At 44.5% G+C, this 20888-nt stretch overlaps 1 protein-coding gene across 2 annotated transcripts in view; it reads left to right on the top strand.

Moving 5' to 3' along the window:
- The window catches only part of EML6 (EMAP like 6), a 325901-nt gene that overhangs the window by 271322 nt on the left and 33691 nt on the right, over positions 1-20888 (top strand). For both annotated transcript variants that reach the window (XM_019500824.2, XM_059719398.1), the window contains exons 28-30: positions 11987-12065; positions 16830-16959; positions 20569-20667. In XM_019500824.2, coding sequence (XP_019356369.1) covers positions 11987-12065; positions 16830-16959; positions 20569-20667 — 308 coding nt within the window. The remainder of the gene's footprint in view (positions 1-11986; positions 12066-16829; positions 16960-20568; positions 20668-20888) is intronic.

Genomic DNA, 20888 nt, shown 5'->3' on the forward strand with positions numbered 1-20888 from the left:
TGGCATATATAAAGTTAAACATACTTAAGCAACCTGCATTAAGAAGGATGCTTTCATGGATCAAGATGAGGATCATTATTATTTACCTACCATACATGAGGAACTCATTAATCCACTTCAAAATCCATAATAAAAAATGTAGGAACTTAAAAATTGCCCTCATTATCTCAAAAATCAGGTAATATATTTAAATATCTATATAAAGATAAAGGTGTCTCTTCAGCTTGAGCATTTGACCTTGCTTTTTTGTCACTTAGAAGGTTTGGAACAGGGACACGGAGTCTGAAGGTTAATGTGTTTCTTAAAAATAAAATTTGGGGCCCTCATTATTTTTCCCTTCTTTCCCAGCTGTCATCTTCACTTTCTTTCTTAGTCATATAAAATCTTAGCGATGTAAAAAGCATATAACAATACCTACTGTGCATCAACATTTTGAGATTGTTACAAAAGTACAGTTTTAATTATTGTGGAAGGACAGACCTAAGTCAGCATTATGCATGTATTATTCAGGTGCAGAATACGTGCCCCCCAACATCTAGGCTAGGGACAGATATTCAAAAAGCCAGAACCTGAATTGATTCAACCTTTGCAGGTCAGTCTAACCTGCCTAGGTTGAACCATTTTGTAACAGTACAGACATTCCTTGGGAGAGAGAGTGGGCTTCTTGCCAGGGGGGACTTTGGGGGTGCTCATGCCAGGCTGGGGTGCTAGCGCTCAGGCAGGGGCTGGGGGGGCTCACCCTCGGCTGTAGTGAAGCTGTGCTGTGGGGGGCATGACCAGTCAGGGCTGAACTGGCCAGAGATGGGTTTAGATCCCCCCCTCCCTGTCCACCAGCAGGGACTCGAGTTGGGTCTGCTGGGCACTCCACCATCATTGCTGCAGCGGTGAGCCAGCATAGCTCCTGAGGCAAAGTGGGCAGGGAGGGGGCTCGTTACCCCCTCTACCCCCACAGCCCCCAGGGGGCCTCAGCTGGGTCTGCCCTCCCCGACTGCTACCACAACTTGTTCCCTGCTTGGGGCAAGCAGTGGAATAAGCCCCCTCCGCTGGATGCTGGAGGCACAGGGAATAACCCCCATCCCTGCCTCAACCCCGAAGAGGCCCTGCTGGCCAGCATCTGGTCACCTCCCCACCTGGTCACTGCAACAGAATGGGGCAGGGCCATTGATGGGGGCAGCAGCCTCTGTCATAGTGTTGGGGGCACAAGCCCCTGCCCAGCAGGGGGGCCTTGCTGCAGGGTGTGCAGAGCTTTGGAAGACAGCATGGGGGCCCGGGGGCCAGGGGGGCAGAGCCCTCCAGACCCCCCCTCCCAGCACTGTGGTCCGCAGCAGCTTTCCACGCCCTGCAGTGCAGCCTCTCCCCACCCTCCCACCAGGAAGGGGCTCATACTCTGGGTAACCATGATGGGGGCTGCTGCCTCTGTCACAGTCTCCAGCGTCTGGGCAGGTGTGGGGCCAGACACTGGCCAGCAGGGCCCCTTAGGTGTCAGGCAGAGAGCGGAGTTATTCCCCCCTCTGCCTCCAGGGCACTGCAGTTGGGCCTGCCCACCCTGGCTGCCGCTGCTTGCTCTGTATTCGGGGCAAGCAGGAATAAGCCCCCTCCACTGGACTCTGGAAGGAGTGGGGCAGGAGGGGGCTTATCCAAAAATTGGGGATTTTTTTATCAGAGAAAACCAGGATCCCTGGTAATTATGAATTCTCCAAAGCTACTGATCATAATTTAGCGTAATATTCATGCCTGAAACCTCAGCAGATGTTATCCAGTCTTAAAGCTGGTTGTCACAGTTTACAGGCTTGATGGCCAAATATGTCAGAGGTAGATGGGTCAAGGTTTCTGGAGCATGTTTATTTGCCTGCTTCTCTGAAACCAATAATGAAGACCGTGCTCCTAACAGCAGGGCTGATAGTTATCCACTAAAGCTGAGACGTAGGCCCGTATACCTGGATTCCAAAACATTTGGTGGACAAACATCAGGGGCTCTCAGTGTTGACACTAAAATCAGGTTTCAGTGCATTAGTATAACAATGGTTGTTACAAATGAAGTGAGCAGAGAGGTGAAATATTCTTGCCCTGATGCTGAGTCAAAAATCTGATCTGTTACTGCTCATACAATTGGTAGGAAGAGCCCCAGAGTAGCTTCTATTAGGAATAGGAGATATAGTAATTAGGAATAGGAGATATAGTAATTAGGAATAGGAGATATAGTAGATTTCTCACCAAGAATGAAGTGGATACCCATAAATACAATCTAGCCAAAGCTCTGCTTATGTTGGAATGGTCACAGTAGTGCATTGTCATCAAGCACACTAAGGCTTTGATGAACTGGGATGAAATTGATGCATTGGCTATTGGTGAATGCCAAGGAATTATTAAAGTGTGATCTAAGGACCTGTTGGCTTAAATGGTGCTGATGCGTAGCAGCTCTCCTCCAACATCAGGAACTGCTTCAGCAAGAGTGAGTCAGGCTGGCTGGCACAAGCATCTTCCATAGTGTCCTTGGTGGGGCAGGAGGGTTCCAGCCTTCAAATGCCTCATCTGCCTCCCTCACCCCATCATGCAAAGATCTTCATCCTTCCTCATTTCTGCTGACGAAAGAAGGGAACCACAGATGTTGCCTCTGTCTCTGAAGGGAGATGCCAGTACCAGCCTCTTTGTTCAGGCAAGGAACTGGGAAAGCAGAATTATTCCATGATCCCTCTCCCTATGTCAGTAGTGAGGGTCTTAGCAGGTCTTGCTCCTCTGCACCATAGGAAAAAGGCTGTGCAGAGAGGGTTGGTGTAGTACCTAAAATGTCCCTAGTGAGCAGTGACTTTGAGCTCCATTGTTGCTGTTACTCTGTTCTTTGCCTACCACACATCAAAGCTCAGAAAAACACAGGAAGAGCCTGCTGTACTACACTAGCTTTTCAAATAAGTAAGACACTGAAAGACTGCAAAATACTGGAACTCTAAGAAAGAGAGGTTATGTAGAAGTAGGATTTCCATGCATATAGGGAAAAGCAATGACTTGTGAGCATCTAGGCTAAGTACAGACAGTCAGAAAGCCCGAGGCTGAATAAATTCAATCTTTTCAGGTTAGTCTAAACTGCAGAGATTAAACTGAGAAACAGTTGGGCAGACATTTACTTTTGATTCAAGAAATGCAGCCACATGCCTGCAGTGGCTCAGGCCAGAAGCTGGAGGGCGCTAGAGCACAGCTCTCTGGCATGTAGCCAGCATAGGTTGTGTGTTCGGTTCCTCTTCCTGCTGCCCCTGAGGTCTCTGGGATTTGCAGTCCAGAATCGCAACAGCAGGACCCTGCAGGGTTGCTCATCACTTCTTCTTCCTGCTTCTAGGTGCCTCTGGGACTTGTAGTCCACATTTGCAGCCTACAGTAAGTTGGGCGGGGCAGGGCAGCGCAGCTCTGTACTCCCTGGCCCCAGATCCCAGCCAGGGTTTGCCAGGGGAAGGGGGCAGTCCCTGCCTCCCCCACCAACCCTTCTCTGCTAGAACAGATAGCACAGCCCAGCCCAGGGCTGAGAAGCATGCTGGGGGACTGTGATTTAACTTAAACCAGGAAGGGGTCTGGAACAGAAGTTTCATGAACTGGTTTGACTGGAATGACTTAAGTCTGATACTACATTCAACCAGGTTTATCTTAAACCAGTTTCAGCCATTTTGAAACTGGTTTATGTGCACAAAGCTTCTGCTCTGTTACAGGTTTAAACCAGTTTCTGATCACTTGAACTGGTTTATGTGCAACTTCTGTCCCTAGCCCTAAGGTGTTCCCTTAGGAAAGGAAGTGAGCGCTCTTTTAACATATGTGTCTGTCTTAATCCCTTAGTTTTGTAATAGAAAATTGATGATTCTGTAAATAATGCTGAGGAAAGTAGAAACCATCTACATATTTTAAACTACAGGATTTCAGATGAGTCATGACATGGGACTAAGGGAACACTATAGCCTCTAGCTGACTCCAGCAGTGGGAAATTAGAAGCCGAAACCCGCTTTCAGCCTTTGCAACTTGAAGTGTGTAACAATCATTGCAAAGCTGGGCCTGTGGGGAAAGTTTTTAAAATGTCTTTGCAGTTGTATTAGTCGGGTACATTTAGTTAAGTGAATTAATTGATTGTTGTTGTTTCTCTCTCCTCTTCCCCACCTTGTTTTTCTTCACCCCCTCCCTTCCATGTCTGTCTTCTTTCCTCTCCTTATTTCTTTTCTCTTCCTTTCTTGCTCCTCTGATCGGCATTCTGCTCCCTGCTTTACATACATCGTGTAGAAGTGGGGTGCCAATCAGAGGTGCTGCAGGAACAGTCTCGCGGTGTGGGAGCCCAAAGGTCAGCGCTCCCACACCACGGGACCACTTGGTCAGTGGTGGGCCTGTCCCGGACAATCCAGGACCATTGTAAGCCATATTACATATTACTCAGGAAAACATGAAGGAATTGTATCTTATGAGAAAATATTTCATTGCTGAATCTGGACCATTTTTAACTGGAAAAGCTAAAATTTAAATGACAAGCACAATGATCCTATTGTCTAATATTATGTTTTATGATACTAATATGGGGGGCACGGTTATGTCTGCATTTTGCATTCTACTAACACCTGACAGATATCCAGTGTTTGCAGCATCTATTAATTTGACTTGCATGACTCAACGTGAACTAATATCTCCAGTAATAAACACAGTGATGGAGAATCCTTATAAGCAAGTTGAATGTGTTGAAAACCAAAGAGCAGTATTAGCATGTTTGGCTAGTATTCTGCTTTGTACCCTACTAGCCTGTCTTGCTCGCTGTAAGGCCACCTATCCCAACTGTGTTATATTGTGTATCACTTGTTATCAGATGTTCTTGTAGGATGTATAAGAAGAGAATTTTCTCTCCAGATATTGTTTGTTCTTTTATTATGAGGTGGTTATTCTTTTATTATTATTTATTATGACATAGTCTGAGATTTCAAGGAAGCCTCCAAAACTGTGATCACAATTTTTTAAGTGAAATTAAAGAGACTCTTGCTTACACAATTTGTTTATTCAAATTTTGTATGCACAATTATGTGGTTAATTTCAAAGGTTGGTTTTGAATATGAATCCCTATTTGCAGATGTGAATTTGTAGAGACAATTCAAAACATATATAGAGAAAACCATGTCTGGAGAGGAAGAAATAGCACAATGATAATTTTTAAAAGAAAGTTGTTTGCTGGAGCTGAGCAGTGGCTCCTGGGATATTCCTTTGTTATGCTTTTTGCAGCTTCATGGAAAGCTGACCTATTCTATGTATAGTTGGTAGATCACCGCTTCAACCCTAGGGCTAAATACAGACAGTCAAAAAGCCTGAGGCTGAAGCAATTCGGTCTTTACAGGTTAGTCTAAGCTGCAGAGATTAAACGGAGAAACTGCTGGACAGAAATTCACTTTTGATTCAGGAAATGTAGCCACATACCTACAGGAGCTCAGGCCAGAAGCCAGGGGGCACTAAAGCACAGCTGTCTAGCATATAGCCAGTATGGGTTGTGTGTTCGCATCCTCTTCCTGCTGTCCTCAAGGTCTGGCATTTTGCAGTCCAGAATCACAGCAGCAAGGCTCTGCAGGGTTGCTCATCATTTCCTCTTCCTGCTTCCAGGTACCTCTGGGATTTGTAGTCCACAGTCGCAGCCAGCAGTAAGTTTAGCAGGGCAGGGCAGCTCTGTACTCGGGCAAAGGGAAGTTTAACCCCACTCCCTGGCCCCAGACCCCAGCTGGGGTTTGCCTGTGGGAGGCAGTCCCTGCCTCCCCGCCTCCCCAACCCCACCCAATCTTTCTGTGCTGGAGCAGACAGCATAGCCCAACCCAGGGCTGGAAAGCATGCAGGGATGCTGGGGGACTGTGATTTAACTTGAACCAAGAAGTGGTCTGGGACCGAAGTTTCATAAACTGGTTTGACCCAAATCAGTTCAGTCTGATACTACATTCAACCAGGTTCATCTTAAACCAACTGGTTTATGTGCACTGAGCTTCTGTTCTGTTGCAGGTTTAAACCTGTTTCTGGTGACTTAAACCATCGTATGTGTAACTTCTATCCCTAGACTAGTTGTCCACCTAAAGTTCTAATCTAAAGTCATTATGATCAAGGTGTTTCCAGTCCTTGCCAGCTTGTTGAATTCAGGACCAATCTTACTTCCTTAGCAGGAGAGGACTCAGTTTTCTCACTAGACCTGATGGCTGGCCCTTGAGCGGTTTTTTCTGTTTGTTGTGAAAAGCTTAGTGTGCACAAAAATGCAGACTCTCACAGCATATGAATCCATACAAATTTCCACCAACTTTTCTCCATCCTAACTGGAAGATTGCTTTCTGCTCCAGCATTGCTCAGGAACTGTCAGCTGCTTTGAGTTTTGTTTTTAATATGTGGACTAGAGTCCAGAGCTTCAAAGAGATGTCATTTATGACATGGCTTGAATCCAGGTAGGCAGAGGTGAAAGGCTAATGGGTTCACTGACTGTACAGTTACCTTTATCCCAAATTTTCTCCATGCATTTTCCTGAATGAATATTTTTATTTATAAGAAGGGCCATGTTACCAAATGCTCAGAATGCATATATTAAATTCAGGCAATAAATGGGAAAGACATGCCCTCCTCAACTAAGCAGCCTCTCAACCCTTGAGATAAGCCTAGGGAAAGAAAACCTTGCTGAGTGTGTTACTGTCCAGGAAAGAGAATTCCAGAGATGAGGAGTTTCCAGTAAGATTCTTCAGCTACCACCCCTAGTCACTTTGATCTGGGACCTCTGGTTTGAGTGACTCTGCTAATTGCAATTGCTTGATAGTATATGGGGAGAGAGCTGTCTCCCTAATTGTCAATTCAAGCTTTTTAGCTCAAAGTCAGCAACTTAAATTGTTCACCAAAGGCAGTGCAAGAACTGCTACATATACATACAGTGTTTTGCTTGCTTCAGCAAATAGACATGTGATGGGATCTTCCGACTAGCCTTATTTATGCATCCCTTTATGTTGGAAGGACCAAAGTTATGTGCAATAGTTACACCAAGGACTTGCAGCAGTCAAGCAGTTTAGAAGAGCAAATTCACAGGATGTTTAGGACAGTCGGCTAGTTTAAACGTAAGGTCTTTAGAGCCCATTCGGAAGTTATTATAGTTCTTATTAATCCACTTTTCTGCTTGTTTATATTTGGGGACTGAATTAGAATGACATGTGAATGCAATGAAGTTTCCCTTCTTAAAAATATGAAAATGGCTATGATCACCATGCATTCTGCAGTATCTTGTCTTTTTTTAAAGAGTGCATCAGCATACATGTAAAATAATACAGAATATTACAGGAATGTTAATTGCTTTGTTGCACTGATATAATATTTTTAAAGAGCATAGTTTACAGTTGATGTTTTCCTCCTGTTTTGCTTAAATTTTGCAGTGACTAATTGATCATTACAGAGCAGGATTTTAGTAGTGTCAAATAAACCTTTTTTCCTACTGTCTTATATCTACATCATATCATAGTACTAGCTAGAATGTTTGTATAGACTATACACCCATGTGTATGCTAGGATGGGAGAACCTAAAGATGTTTTATATTTTACAAAATTTTTTAAAGATTTTTCAGAAGTTCTGGATCTTTTCTAACATATTTTTAAACCATTTGAAAAACCATGACAGGTCCTTCCCCAACACCCAGGGAAAGATACTTTTTAAAACCATGCTAATATCCTTTACCAAATGAACATGTTCCTAAATCTCAGATTTTCGACTCTCCTGCAGGGAGATTTCCCACGTTCTGAGGCTCTCAGCCTCTTCTTCCTCCTCCAGGAGTATATGCTCATTATAGTCTCAGAATAGGTTCTCTCTTGCCAGCTTGGCAGCCAGCCACTCGGCACACCGTTTTCAGTTTTACATCCAGCACCTCACATTGTCTTTCTTTTAGCTGCCAGGGCTCACTCTTTATTTCTTTTCATTGCCAACTGCTTCATTTCTCCTAAGGATTTTTTTCTGAGGACTCAGTTCTGCTTCCAGGATTATCATTATCATGTTTATTATGGTTGCACCCAAAGGCACTAATCACAACCAGACTATGCTGTGTGCTATACAAACACAGACAAAGAGATAATCCCTGTCCCTGAGAGCTTATCCTAGTTCTCTTTATGACCTGCCCTTTCCACTCCTTTGCTTTCCTACAAAACAATCCCCTCTTTTTCTCTGCAGTATCAGGTCTCTTTTTTCCTCCCTTCAAAAGCCTGTGCACTTTTCTCTCAAACCCAATGCACTTGCTCTTTAAATCACTCCCTTTTCTTCCTCAGAATGGCTCTCTCTTCCAAATCCCCGATTCAGCTCTTGCCCTTGCTGTAGTTTCTGTTCTGTCCCAATGCTGCCACTGCAGCTTACCCATGATTTAGTCTCCTCAATGCTTGGCCACTCCACTAGGGACTCGCTGGTTAGCTGACGGGAGTGAGTGAAGGGGCACTTACCTTTTCCCACTGTCACAGTCAGCCAGCCAGAAAATGGGCCTGATTTTATCCTCATGTAGGTGTAAATCTTAAAGTAAGACTATTGAAGTGAACAGATACATAATACCTGAAAAACTGGTAAAAGAGCAGAATCAGTCCCATAATTTCTAACAGAAATAGAATCTGTGAGACTCAGGATGTCTGCAAAATTCATGCCCCTAGTATGTGCGTGTGTCTGAACTTTTTTGGAACTCATTCTTCCCGTGACTTGACTTGCACACATTTCTTTTAAATTACTGGAAAGAAACCGTTAATACTTGTATTATGTTTTAACTTGCTTTCCTTTGGAGGCAGGGAATTGTCAAGTAAGTATTAACACCATACAAACAAAAAGCATAGGATTCTATGTATGGTATAAATTACCCAGGTCACAAAGGGTAAATAGATATATAATTTGCTACAGTGCAAATTTGTCATCCTTTACACTACCATCATACGTTTCAAACCAAATTAGCTATAATCATAGGCTTGTTAAAAATGAAAATGAATTTGATGCTGCTTTACTTTTACATTTATTTTATGAATAAGGTGAAGATAAAGCACTGAATGCATATATGTGTGTATATATATACATGTATATGTATATATAAATACACACAGTATTTGTGTACCTGTGAACTGTGTACAGATATATATGAAATATGTGTGTGTGTGTGTGTATTTTCAAATTTAATCTTGTGTTTACTATATAGTAATTATTTCCTGATCATGTCATAGTAGTAGTGTCCTCACTTTCATCACAAATCTTGGCTTGCTTTTGTCATAAACTGTAATAGGCATTTTAGGTGAAGAAATGTAAAATAAATTTATTTTAAAATCACACTAAAACAGAAAAAAGAGCAGGAAACATACAAGAAAGCAATTGACTCTGTTTGGAACTGCTGATTCCAAAGCTTCATATTAGTTCTGGGTTCACAGTGACCTTTGCAAAATGTTCTAGCTTCACTTAATGTTGTTACTTTGGAAGGGAGTGAAGTTTCATAATCACATTCCTCCCATCTATTTTCTGGTGGTTATTGTACCATTAATTGATTCAATTATAATTGATGATTATATAACATGCTTTAATTAAACAGTTTCAGAGAAAATAAAGGTACCTTGTTTTCATGAGAGGAAAAAACCCCCACAAAAATATAGACTGTCCCCAGTACACAAGTTGTCCTACCAACAAATAGCAGAAATTGTTAGACTAAATTATGCGATGAGCCAGACCAGAAAACAACCATCCATTTCTATGAAACTTTCAACAGCATTCACAAACCTGCTGTTAGTTTCCAAGAATTGCAGTTTCTAGAAAGCACACTGAAATTATCAAAGTACACAGCAGCATATTTTCAGTTCAGCACAAAGTGGGAAGCATTGATATAGCTTCCTTTTGTCTCCCTGTCCTGTAGGAGCTTTAGTGCAGAGTTTGCCCAGTGATGCCAGGGTATGACCTTTCTGACTTCGTAGACTGGTGCACTCTTTAATTTCTGTTTTAGTTCTTGCTGGCATGCTGGAATAGCATGGTTTGTGACACTCAGGAATGACTGGTCAACTCTAAAAATGCTTGTGCATGAATACAATGGTCAGAAATACTCCTCTAACGTGTACTAAGTTTCTTACTTGGCTTTATTTGCTGCTTACAAGGGGATCAAGGTAATTCTTTCGCTCTTTTAATGTCACAAGACCACCTCCTAATATATTTTGCTGGTGCTTTGTGAGCTTACTCTGTGTTTGATTAGTGAGCTTCTTTGTGTATTTACTTTCAGCTTTCTCCTGTCCTTTTAGAATTTAAACTTCTTGTACTACATCTTGTTGTCATAAATACACTAACAATATCCTTTGGAAAGTAGCACCTTTAAAGCCCCCACAAAAATGATTATCACAGAAAATTCAATGCAGATCTATTAAATAAAAGGTGGTTAGTTCCTTCTGCAAGAAACAAGATACCATTTACTGCTTGTATCAGAAATGAAGTTTTGCCAAGTGAGGATTAATAGTACTTGCATTTCAGGATTACAGTGCAAGTACCACAGGCATTTGGGAGGGGGCTGATGGGTATAAATGTCCAGGCTCTTCCTTTTCAACACAGACTAACTTGCATAGGACACACATTTTATTCAGGTTATCTGGTTTGTTTTCAGTAGCTGATGATTAGAGAAAACATTTGTATGATTTTTGCTCTTAAATGGCTGTCAGCCTTTGCCATATTCAAGTACTACTTAAGTAAATCAGGGCCAGGTACTGGCTTTTCTTGCTTAAAGAACTGTACTGTTCTCTAATGCTCAATCTCCAGCATCTACACTTGTGGTATGACATGTAATTTCTAATATATTTACACCAGCCAGAGTTCCTTTCATATGATATTTCAGAGCTGGCATTTGATACAATCTGTTCTATTGTACACACCCTTATCTTTCAACACAACAACATAATTTCTGTACCTACCTTCTAGCAGGGAGAGCTGGATCCTATGTTACTGAAACAGAGTAGAATTTGGTCCACCTCTATTTTTATTGAGAAGTAAAGGAGGCTGGGGGAGGTGGGAATCATTGGCCTTAGAGTAACAAAATTATATCTGAAAATGAGACTGTGCAGTATGGGGTTGATCTTGCAAGTCAGTAAACAACGTTTAGATAGACTAAGTGCCCTTGACTTCTCCTGGATGCAGTCCCCTCAGGGGTTACTCTGCCACTTTGAAGGATCAGCCAAATATCCCCTTAATCACTGCTCTGCTTGTAATCACAGAAACATTTTTCCTTAGCTAATTACAGCTTGCTTCCATTTTGCTCTCTCACAGCAGTAAAGGTTATCTGTAGTTAAAAAGCATGCTCGTGAATAAAATTCTGTTTCAGTCTGTGTTCTACATTCATGTTTTAGTTGCTTTTTGTGACTGTAATTATAGCAATGTACTTTTTAAGCATTAATCTCTGTTAAATTCACACCAGTGAATAATGAGTCATACCTGAAACTGTTGCATTTTTGCCATACTTAAAGCCTGATCCAAATCTCCTTGAAGGCAAGGGAAAGATCTGGTTTTAAAATCAAGAAAGTAGTTAGAATTCTGCAATGGGGTTTCTTTAAAACGAGTGATCTCTTTTCCCTCTCTCGCTCTCTCCCTCTCTCTCTCTCTTTCTCATCTTGGGGGAAGGCCAGCTGCTGGCTGTTCAGAAAGCTTCCACTCCACTTCTAAAGATAGTCTGAGGGTAATGCAGAAGGCCAAATGTATATCATTTTCAAGGAGTTACTCTGGATTCAGGCTGGTGTGAGTTTAAAAGAATTTGTCCCAGCACTGTCTGTTCTGCCATTCATTCTCATCAGTGGCATTCTTCAGTAACGTTTCTACACCAGAACGGATCCAGGTTCAGTGCATTTGCTATAAAATCCTGGAGACAGCAGGCACTAAACCTTGCTAGCTATACTTCCCATTCTTCTGTTTGTACACAAACATATTGGATAGTTTTGAACATTTTCTTTTGCATTGAAATATATTGATTGTCTTCTTTTTGTTTTCAATGTATTGTTTCAGGCCACCAGTTAGCAGAGCTGCTCCTCAACCTGAAAAACTGCAAAAGAATAATATCAACAAAAAAAAGAAACTGGTTGAGGTCAGGCTTAAGGATTTTTTGGTTTTTATTTATTCATTTTGAAATTTGCTTTGATATTAATGTTTGCTAGGTAAAATCTCCCTATAGTTTAAAGGTACAATGCATTCTTTTCCATGAAGTATCAAGCCTTATTTGTCAAGTAATAGTTTTCTCGTGTAGGAAAAGACATTCCCTTTCCTTGACACACTCCTCCAGGACCACAAAAGGGAACTAGGGCAAAACTTAGGAAGAGCAAATGGTAACCAATGGGTGTGTGTAGATTAAACAGAGGCCCTAAATTGAAGCAGTGGGTTTTTAAAAACACTGTTTCAATTTAGGGCCCTATAAACCCCCATGTTGCGCACACACCCAAATTTACCTGCCTCTCTGGTGGCAGGGAGTGGGAGGGTGAGCTGCCAGTGAGCAGAGCAGTCCCTGGGCTGCCGGCGGGGGGCTGGTGCTTCCCTCCACAGCAGTGGCAGGCCCCTTCCCACAGGCGGCAGCCACCTGCAAGCGTCCGACTCCGGCAGTCCCAGGGGCATCACAGTTGCAGAGGGAAGCACTGAGCCCCCACGCAGCTCAGGCAGGCAGGCTCCAGGGGATAAAAAAAAAAAAAGATCTTGGGCAGAGCCTGTCTTCCCCGGCTGCTGCCAGGCTGCCTGCAGGGCTTCCTGCAGAGCCCCTGAGCTGCACAGAACCCAGTGCTTTGCTCCGCAGCTGTAGGGGCAGCAAACTAAAACTTGGAAGAGTTTTAGTTTGCTGTGCCCCAAGTAGTTTAAGGCATATTATGCCACCGAATTTGCTACAGCGGCTGGAATTATTGCACAATATGCCACTGACACATGCAAACACCAACACTATTGAAGCGGTGCAAAAGCATTTAACCCACTTGAAAGTGTCGTGAACACATGCCGCTCATTTCATCTACACACACTAGTGCTATACATGGCAATGGATGAATCCATATTGGGCCATGAGAGTCATTATCAGGAATCCTAGTTTTCACTCTTTAAAAATCCCAAATTCTCTGATTAAAACCCCCCAAATCCGTGTTTTTTGCAGTTAAAATGAAACACCAGTGTATACATAGGTATCAGTTGAACACAATGTTTTATTGATATATTTATAATTTTAAAGCAATTTGGAAGCCTTCCAGTGCCTCAAATGTTATATTAAAATAGATTCTAAATACCTATATATTTTGGTGTTTGATTTTAGTTTTTTTATCATGGAAAATCAGAGCTCCCCCTCCCCTGCCTTCATTCACCAGGACACGAGTCCAGCTGCAGCTGTCCCCCCTGCTGCTTTGTGGCACTGAGCAGCCCTGATATACTGGTGCCATGCCCCTGCCCATACCATTGCCCCTTCTGATACACAGCCCCCTGGCCCTGCTGGTCCCCTCATTCCCAAGCCACAGCACCCTGTCCCTGCTAGTGCCCCTTACTCCTGACCCACTGGCCCCACCGCCAAGCCCCAGCCCCCCCAGTGTGTGAGGAAGTCAGTAGGTATGTATGGGGGAAGGAGGGGTGTGGGCACAGGTGACATGTGGAAGGGGGAGCACAGGCAACATGTTGGGGGGCACGTGCCCCCCCTAAATTTCTGCACCTTCAGTGGGGTGTGGAGCTGCAGCTGGCCTGGACCAGCTCCAGGCAGGAGCTGCCTCCATGGCCCAGCAGGCAGGACCCATCACAGAAGGAAGAACCATACCACCATGGCTACCAAGGTGAGGCACCCCCAGGGCTCACAACTCCACACTGCCACCACTGCAGCCACTGCACCTCACCTTAGTGGCTGGGCCCCAGCTATTGGGCCACAGAGGCAGCTCCTGCCTGGAGCTGATCTGGCTCGACTGCATCTCCACACCCCATAGTGGGCACAAAAATCTGTGGGGACACATGCCGTCCCAGCACCCCCAATGCCTGTGCTCTCCCGCCCCCCCAATGCATCGCCTGTGCCCCCTGCTGTCCCACCAGCACATTGCCTGTGCCCTCCCTGCACCCCCCAGATGCGTCACCTGTGTTCCTTCCACCGCATAGACTTACCTGGAGGGAGCTGCTGGAGCTGTTCTCCACTGCTGCCTGGCTGCCATGTGCATGTGTGCATTTTGTAGTACAAATACTGACAAACAACACCTTGGTACTGTACTGTGTATAAAAGGAAGGAAGTACTTGCTCTTTGTCTATTAGTTCTAATACTACTAGGTACCAGCAACAATTTGGTGGATTTCCTTAGTAGATGGCGTCACCAGTCATGACTGGTCACTGTGTAGATGCATCCCTGAGGGTACAATTTTTGGGAGACACATCCATAGACGATTTAACACCTGAGACAGTGCCACATGTCCACACATCAGTTCCAGTGGGTGCATAAGCGTGGAATCCCTACTGCCAGTCTTCTGCACTGGGTTCAAGGTCTGGTTTATGCTTTCCTACTGATTCCTCTAATCTCCAGAGTAGAGACCAGACCAGGCTTATTGTTGATCTTCTGCGCACTAGCAGAGATAGGTATTGCTTGCTACAGACTTGCTACATAGGTCTGTGTGACCCCAGTCAGGCTCCTAGACCTCTTGTCACCAAACCGGGGACAAATATACTACTGAAACTAACGGCCTGGATACTTACTGAATGTGTACTGTGGAGAGACTAAGAGAATCTTCTCACATATTCAGGATGTCTTAGCTGAAGGTAGGCAATAGCAACGTACCAGGAAGTGCTATCCTCCAAAAGGAAAAGATTTTTCCTCTGTAGGTGGCCACGGCTTAAGTCTGACACAAAACATGATACCAGTGTTTCTGGGCTACCTACTGTGGTTGAAATGTTCTGGATTCTACTTCAGTTTGATCAAGATCCATCTGTTAGCAACAGAGATGTAGCATCTGATACTATCTCTCTTAGTCTTCTCTCCTCTAACAGCTTGAAAGGTCTTTCTGGTGGCTGCCACATGGGCCAGTAGAGTGAGCTTGCTGCAGATACTTGTGGTGCAAACCCCAGACATTTTGTTCTACAACGACAAAGTGATACTGAGACTTGATGCAAAGTTCATCTCCAGAGGAGTAGGTGAATTTCACCTAAACCTCAATCACTTTACACACGAGGAAAAGAAATACTTTGGATATATCGCATGTTATGTGGTACTTCACTAACAGGATTAAATCTTTCAGACTTTTTCCATGTCTATCCATAAGTATAGATGGCCTCTCTAAAGGCAAAACTGTTTCCTCCCAAAGGCTGTCAAAATGGATAACATAACACTCATCTCTGGCAGGTGTTCTTCCCCTCACCGACCAAGGCCCAGATAATTTCTTCAGCGTATTTCTGAAACATGTTGGTATCTCAAATCTGCTACATCAAATAATCCCTTTACATTCATAAAGTATCATACCTGAACTGCACTGCTAGACCCAGTGACAGAGTTGAGGGAAGAATTTCCTTTTATTTTATTTTTATTGATGCAGCTAATACTCCTTGTTCCCATGCTTCCAAAGAAGATAATCCCCATCAGTGACCAGCAATGGGATCTCCACTTATACATACTCTAAGAAGACAGTATGGTTACTTACCCTACAGGAAGTGTGGTTCCTTGAGATATTTTAGGCAATTTGGATTCTGTGATCTGCAGAATTTATATGTGAAGAAATTTAGGGGGGTCGTAGCCACTGTGTCTTTCATAACCACATGTGGGAGCACATGGAGGCACAGATCAGGGCATGTGAGGAGTTCTGACTGACATATCTGTTCAAAATAACGTGAGCTCCTGCTCACGAAGTAAATGTGCCTCAGTAGTCAGCTTCACACTGGCTACAGCCTCGCAAAGAACCAAATACTGCAAAGTCAGAAATCATTCTATGGCACATGCCTATATATGTGTGTGTGTATATATAGAGAGAGAGAGAGAAAGTGTGTTATGGGCTGCACATTTTTTCTGAAATTTTAGACAGTTTAAAAAAATGCATGAAGGATTTGTGCACTACTTGTGCAGGGACATCATGGTCACATAGCAATGCCATTTGCAGGCTAGTTTTACAAAATAAACTGCTATTTCAGGGCCAGGGCCAGCTTCATTAGGTCTTCATTCTGAGGTACAAGGACTCACTGAACAGCCACCTAAAAAGCATCTCTACATCTCTAAAATTTCTCTCTTATGAGGAAAATTTTCCTGGGAATTGATTATGATTGTCAACTCTAATACAATTCTAACTAATGCTTTACCCATAAACTTGCTTAAAACCTGTATTTTCCCTGTTTAAAGAATAGAATTTTCCATATTTTAAAAGATTTTTTTTTTAATAAATGATTTTATTTATTTTGGTACATTTGATGACAGTTTATTAGCAACAGATTACTTCCCTATCTGTGAAGCCTCTCGAAATGTATGTCATCCAGAAGAAACTTTCAGTGAAGTAATTATGTTCACACATATTGATTGCAATCTCTTTGACTAGTATGAGAAATATAATAAATATATACCGTTATTGACCTTGAATCTATTTTGCGTGGACCTTGAGGAAGCAAGAATGTATTGCTTTTGGTTTATTCAGGAAATTGGAAAATAAATTCAGTGCTTCAGTGAATTGTAACAGTGTAGAAGATGCATGAGAATGTCATGCCTCTGTAAACTAGGAGAGGGGTAGGAATACTTTACTAATTATTGTATAATTATTCATTTGCTTTGGCAGAATATTTCTTGCTTAATTACTTTAACACTTTGCTTTATATATGAACTTTGCAATTGTCTCGCTTATTCTTTTATTCCACCATGTTTTTTTTTCTTGTTTTACTTAACTAGGAGCTGGCTTTAGACCATGTTTTTGGATACAGAGGATTTGACTGTCGTAACAACCTTCATTACCTCAATGATGGTGCTGATATTATTTTCCACACAGCTGCAGCAGGCATAGTTCAAAATCTTTCCACGGGTAATTCAAGATGAAACAATACTTCGGACTAAAAAAAACTGCATGGCCAAGACAACCTCATAATTCATAATTTTGTCACCCTCTGACACCCTTTTTCTATTTTGTATCCTGGTAGAGGATCCATGTGAGCATGGAAAAGAACCTATAGCTGTCTCTGTGCTCTGCAGTAATTATAACAGGGTTGCCAAGTTCTCCTTTGGAGCCATCCTGTTCTGGTGACCAAGGGTATCTCCCACTCAGAGATGCAAATCGAATCTTCCAACTTAACTTACACAGCTGTTTTGTTGAAAATCACCATGAATAAAAGAGAGATGAATGGCTCTCTGGAAAGAAAAAACTAAGAACCTGGGCTGAGCAGTTCCCAAGTAGACTAATTCTACTGCCCATTAACACATCACAACAAAAACCATGCTAATGCACAGTAGAATTCATCTACTGCACATTAAGCATCACAAAAAACTATGTGCCTTTGCTACTGTGCAGTAGGTCCGATGTGGCTAAGAAGGACCTTTCAGAGCAGCCAAGATCAATTGTTTCATTTTAAATCTCAGGAAAGGAGATCATATTGGTGCTATACATGTGTGTAGAGTATTTCATGAAGAGTATAAGAAAAAAGAAACAGAAGAGCAAGAACAAGTTAGGCTGTACTTGACTGCACCTTCATCTCCACTTTCCCTAGATTTCCCTGAAGAAACACAGCTGGGAGTTAATATGGCTTTCAGCTTTCAGCTTATTTCCTCTCAGCCCTATTCTTTAGTTGCTATTGATTACCTACGGCAGAGGTGGTAAAACCATGGCACAAATGCCACACACGTCACAGGCGGCCTCTGTGGATGGCATGTGGCAGATCAAGGCTGGAGCTGGGAGGACAATGGCAGATAGGGCAGGAAGCAGAAAGCAGAGCAGCAGATTGGGTAGGGCAAAGGAGTGGCACTCAGAGAGGGTGCAGGGCTCAGCTTCTGGCATACTTTCCAAAAAGGTTGGCCACCAATGACCTATCGGGAACAAACTTATGGCAGTAGGACGTGTGATGGATCTTGCTGCCAAGAGGAAAGGAGAAGCACCAGAGCCATCATGCTTTCATAGCTGTGGGAATGCCCTACCTAATGTGACCTATGGATTGGGAAGAATCCTCCAATTTCTTATTCTTTGGCCCCTTCTTCAGAGGGGTACAATTTGAATTTAACCAGATGAGCATGGCCATCTGTTTCCCCAGAGACAAGTAGCAACTTGTCCCCAGGGACTATCTGTGCCACATGCACTCTGGCATGCAGCAGGTTACCCTGGGTGGGGTAGGGGAGGCTGGGGCCAGCAATTGTGGGTCCTGGGGGCCTCAGGAAGCTGCAGCTCTGGCACTCCTGCAGCTGGGACCCCTGGCTGACAGCTGGAGCATGGCTCTGGCTGGCCAGGCTTCAGTTTTGGGTGGCACACGCTATGCCACATGTGCCACCTTGATTTTTTTTTACCATGGCTTTTTTGAACCTCCCTCCCCACCGCACTGCAAGGTAGGGCACTCCTCCTCCTGTACCACACTTCCATGCTCATCTGGATGCCGCCCCTGGTTCCTTTCTACAGGTTTTTTCTTGTTAGGCAGGTGGCCTGGGCTGCCCCCTTCCTATGTAGGTTCAGCAAGATGGCAGCTAGAGGGTTTTTTTGGCCCTTGTCGAGACTCCTGAAAATGAACAAATAGCTTTTTTTATATAGTAATTTTAAAACCATGTGCTATTTTCTGCAAATTTGCTCTGTTCCACATAAATGAGAGCAAAATAAATCCTTTAAATCGGGGGTTGACGACCCTCAACGTGTGTGCCAGAACATGGCACATGATACTATTTTGCCCAGCATACCACAGTCAGCTTAAGCTCTGTGTAGCTGCTGCCAGCCACAGAACCTGGGCTGCTCACAGCAGGTAGTTGGGATGCTGCAAGCCCTACTGCAAGCAGCTCAGGCTCAGCAGCCCTGGCAGGCAGCTCGGAAGTTGCCACCAATACACCAGTGTCCAGAGCCCCAGCCCGGCTCCATGGCAGTAGTCGCTGCACTCGTGAACCCCAGCCCCTTCCACATAATGTGCCCCAAGGCACACATGCAGCCGCCACCACCACAGACCCCAAGCTGCTCGCAGCATGCAGGCCGCAAACAGCTACTCTGGGGTCTGGAGTCCCAGCACAACTCCATGGCCAGCAGCAGCTGCACACGCACCTTGGGGCACACAGTGGGAAAGGGACTGGGGGCAGAACAACCCTGGCCCCTTCCCAGCTGTATTCATCAGAGTGCATGTGCAGCTGCTGCTAGTCACGAGCCGAGTTGGGGCTCTGGACCCCAGTGCAGCCAGCCCACAGCTGCCTGCTGCAAGCAGTCTGGGCTTGGTGGCAGATGGCAGCTGCACGCCTGCCTCAAGGTGCATGGCAGGGAAGGGTAGGGTGACCACCCATCCCGAATTGGGTGGGATAGTCCCAGAATGGAAACCTTAAGTCCCAGTCCCAAGCTGCATGACTCCAGGACTGCACATGTCCCAGATTTGCAGCAGCATGCAGGGATCTGCAGGAAACAGCAGGTTTCCCCTTGCAGGCTGGCAGCATTCCAGCCTGCAAGGGGCTGCTTTGGGCTACTGGGATTGGGACGCAGAGGGCACCACATGCATATGCGTGCCCAACCACATGCACGTGGCTGGGAATATAGCCAGGCAGCGTGGAGAGCCGCTCCCTGAAGGTAAGTCTATGGGGGGAGGGGAAGGAGGCAGATTGAGGCCTCCACGGTGAGGGAGAGAGTGGGGAAGGGGCTGGGGCCACTGCCCATCCAAGGCAGTGCATGGGGCTGGGGCATGGAGCAGGACAGAGCCATGGGCAGCTTGTCCAGGGGGCACAGGGCACAGGGCAGCTCCCTAACACTGCATGCACCCCCTGAAGGAGGCGGGGGGGGCATATGCCCCCCCCCAGATATGTGTGTGAGGTAGGGGAAGATGCCGGCTGCCTACTAAGGGCTCAGGGTCCCTGCTCTGCTGCCTTCCCCCTGACAGCCCCATGCTACTGTGGCAATGTGCCCCCTGCCTGCCTGGCAGCAGCAGGGATGGTGGCAGAGTGGAATTATACCCCCTGCTGCTGCTGGGTGGCCAGGGGGCACATGGCCAGCACAGGGCTCCCAGCAGAAGGGCAGCAGAAGCCTGCAGTGGGCAGTCTGCATCCACCCCTGCTCAGCTCTGCTCTAGCCATGCTGCTGACAGAAGCGGGACGGGGTGGGGGAAAAGGCAGACATGTGTCCCACCTTTACATTTTAAAAAGGTGGTCACCCGAGAGAAGGGGTTGTGGTTGCAGGCATGCAACCACTGCCACCATGGAGCCAGGCCAGGCTGAGGATCAGGCCCTTTGCAGCTCCCCCACTGTCCATCCCTGGCACGCCAACATCTTCCAAATCCAGGTTGCATGGGGTTTTTGGCACTCTGCCCAAAAACGTTGCCAACCCCTGCTTTAATTTGTTGTAATCCTTCCTCTCCTGCCCCCTTTGAGAGTATAGAGCGATGTGTAGCAAAAGATGACTTTAAAAATTCTTCACTTCCATTGTAGTCTATTGTAAAATACTGTTGTTAATAAAAACTTGTTTGCATTTTGTTAGGAAGCCAGAGTTTCTACTTGGAGCATACTGATGACATTCTCTGCCTGACTGTGAATCAACATCCAAAATATAAAAACATTGTTGCTACCAGCCAGATTGGTAGGTGATTTTCCATATTAACACAGTTCTACTTGAATAAAATCATCAGGGCACTGATTTGTTGTTGGCTTTTGATTTAGGAATCTTGGTTTTACCAATGTTGCTGTCCTCAGATTATTTTTTCACCCTTGATGAGATCATCAGTATTTTCTTATGATTTCAATACATCTGCTATGTTGTCATCTCTGTGAGTTACTAGATTTTAGACCATGAGATACCAT

Source organism: Alligator mississippiensis, chromosome 1 (genome assembly GCF_030867095.1).
Source record: "Alligator mississippiensis isolate rAllMis1 chromosome 1, rAllMis1, whole genome shotgun sequence".
NCBI classification, from domain to species: domain Eukaryota; kingdom Metazoa; phylum Chordata; order Crocodylia; family Alligatoridae; genus Alligator; species Alligator mississippiensis.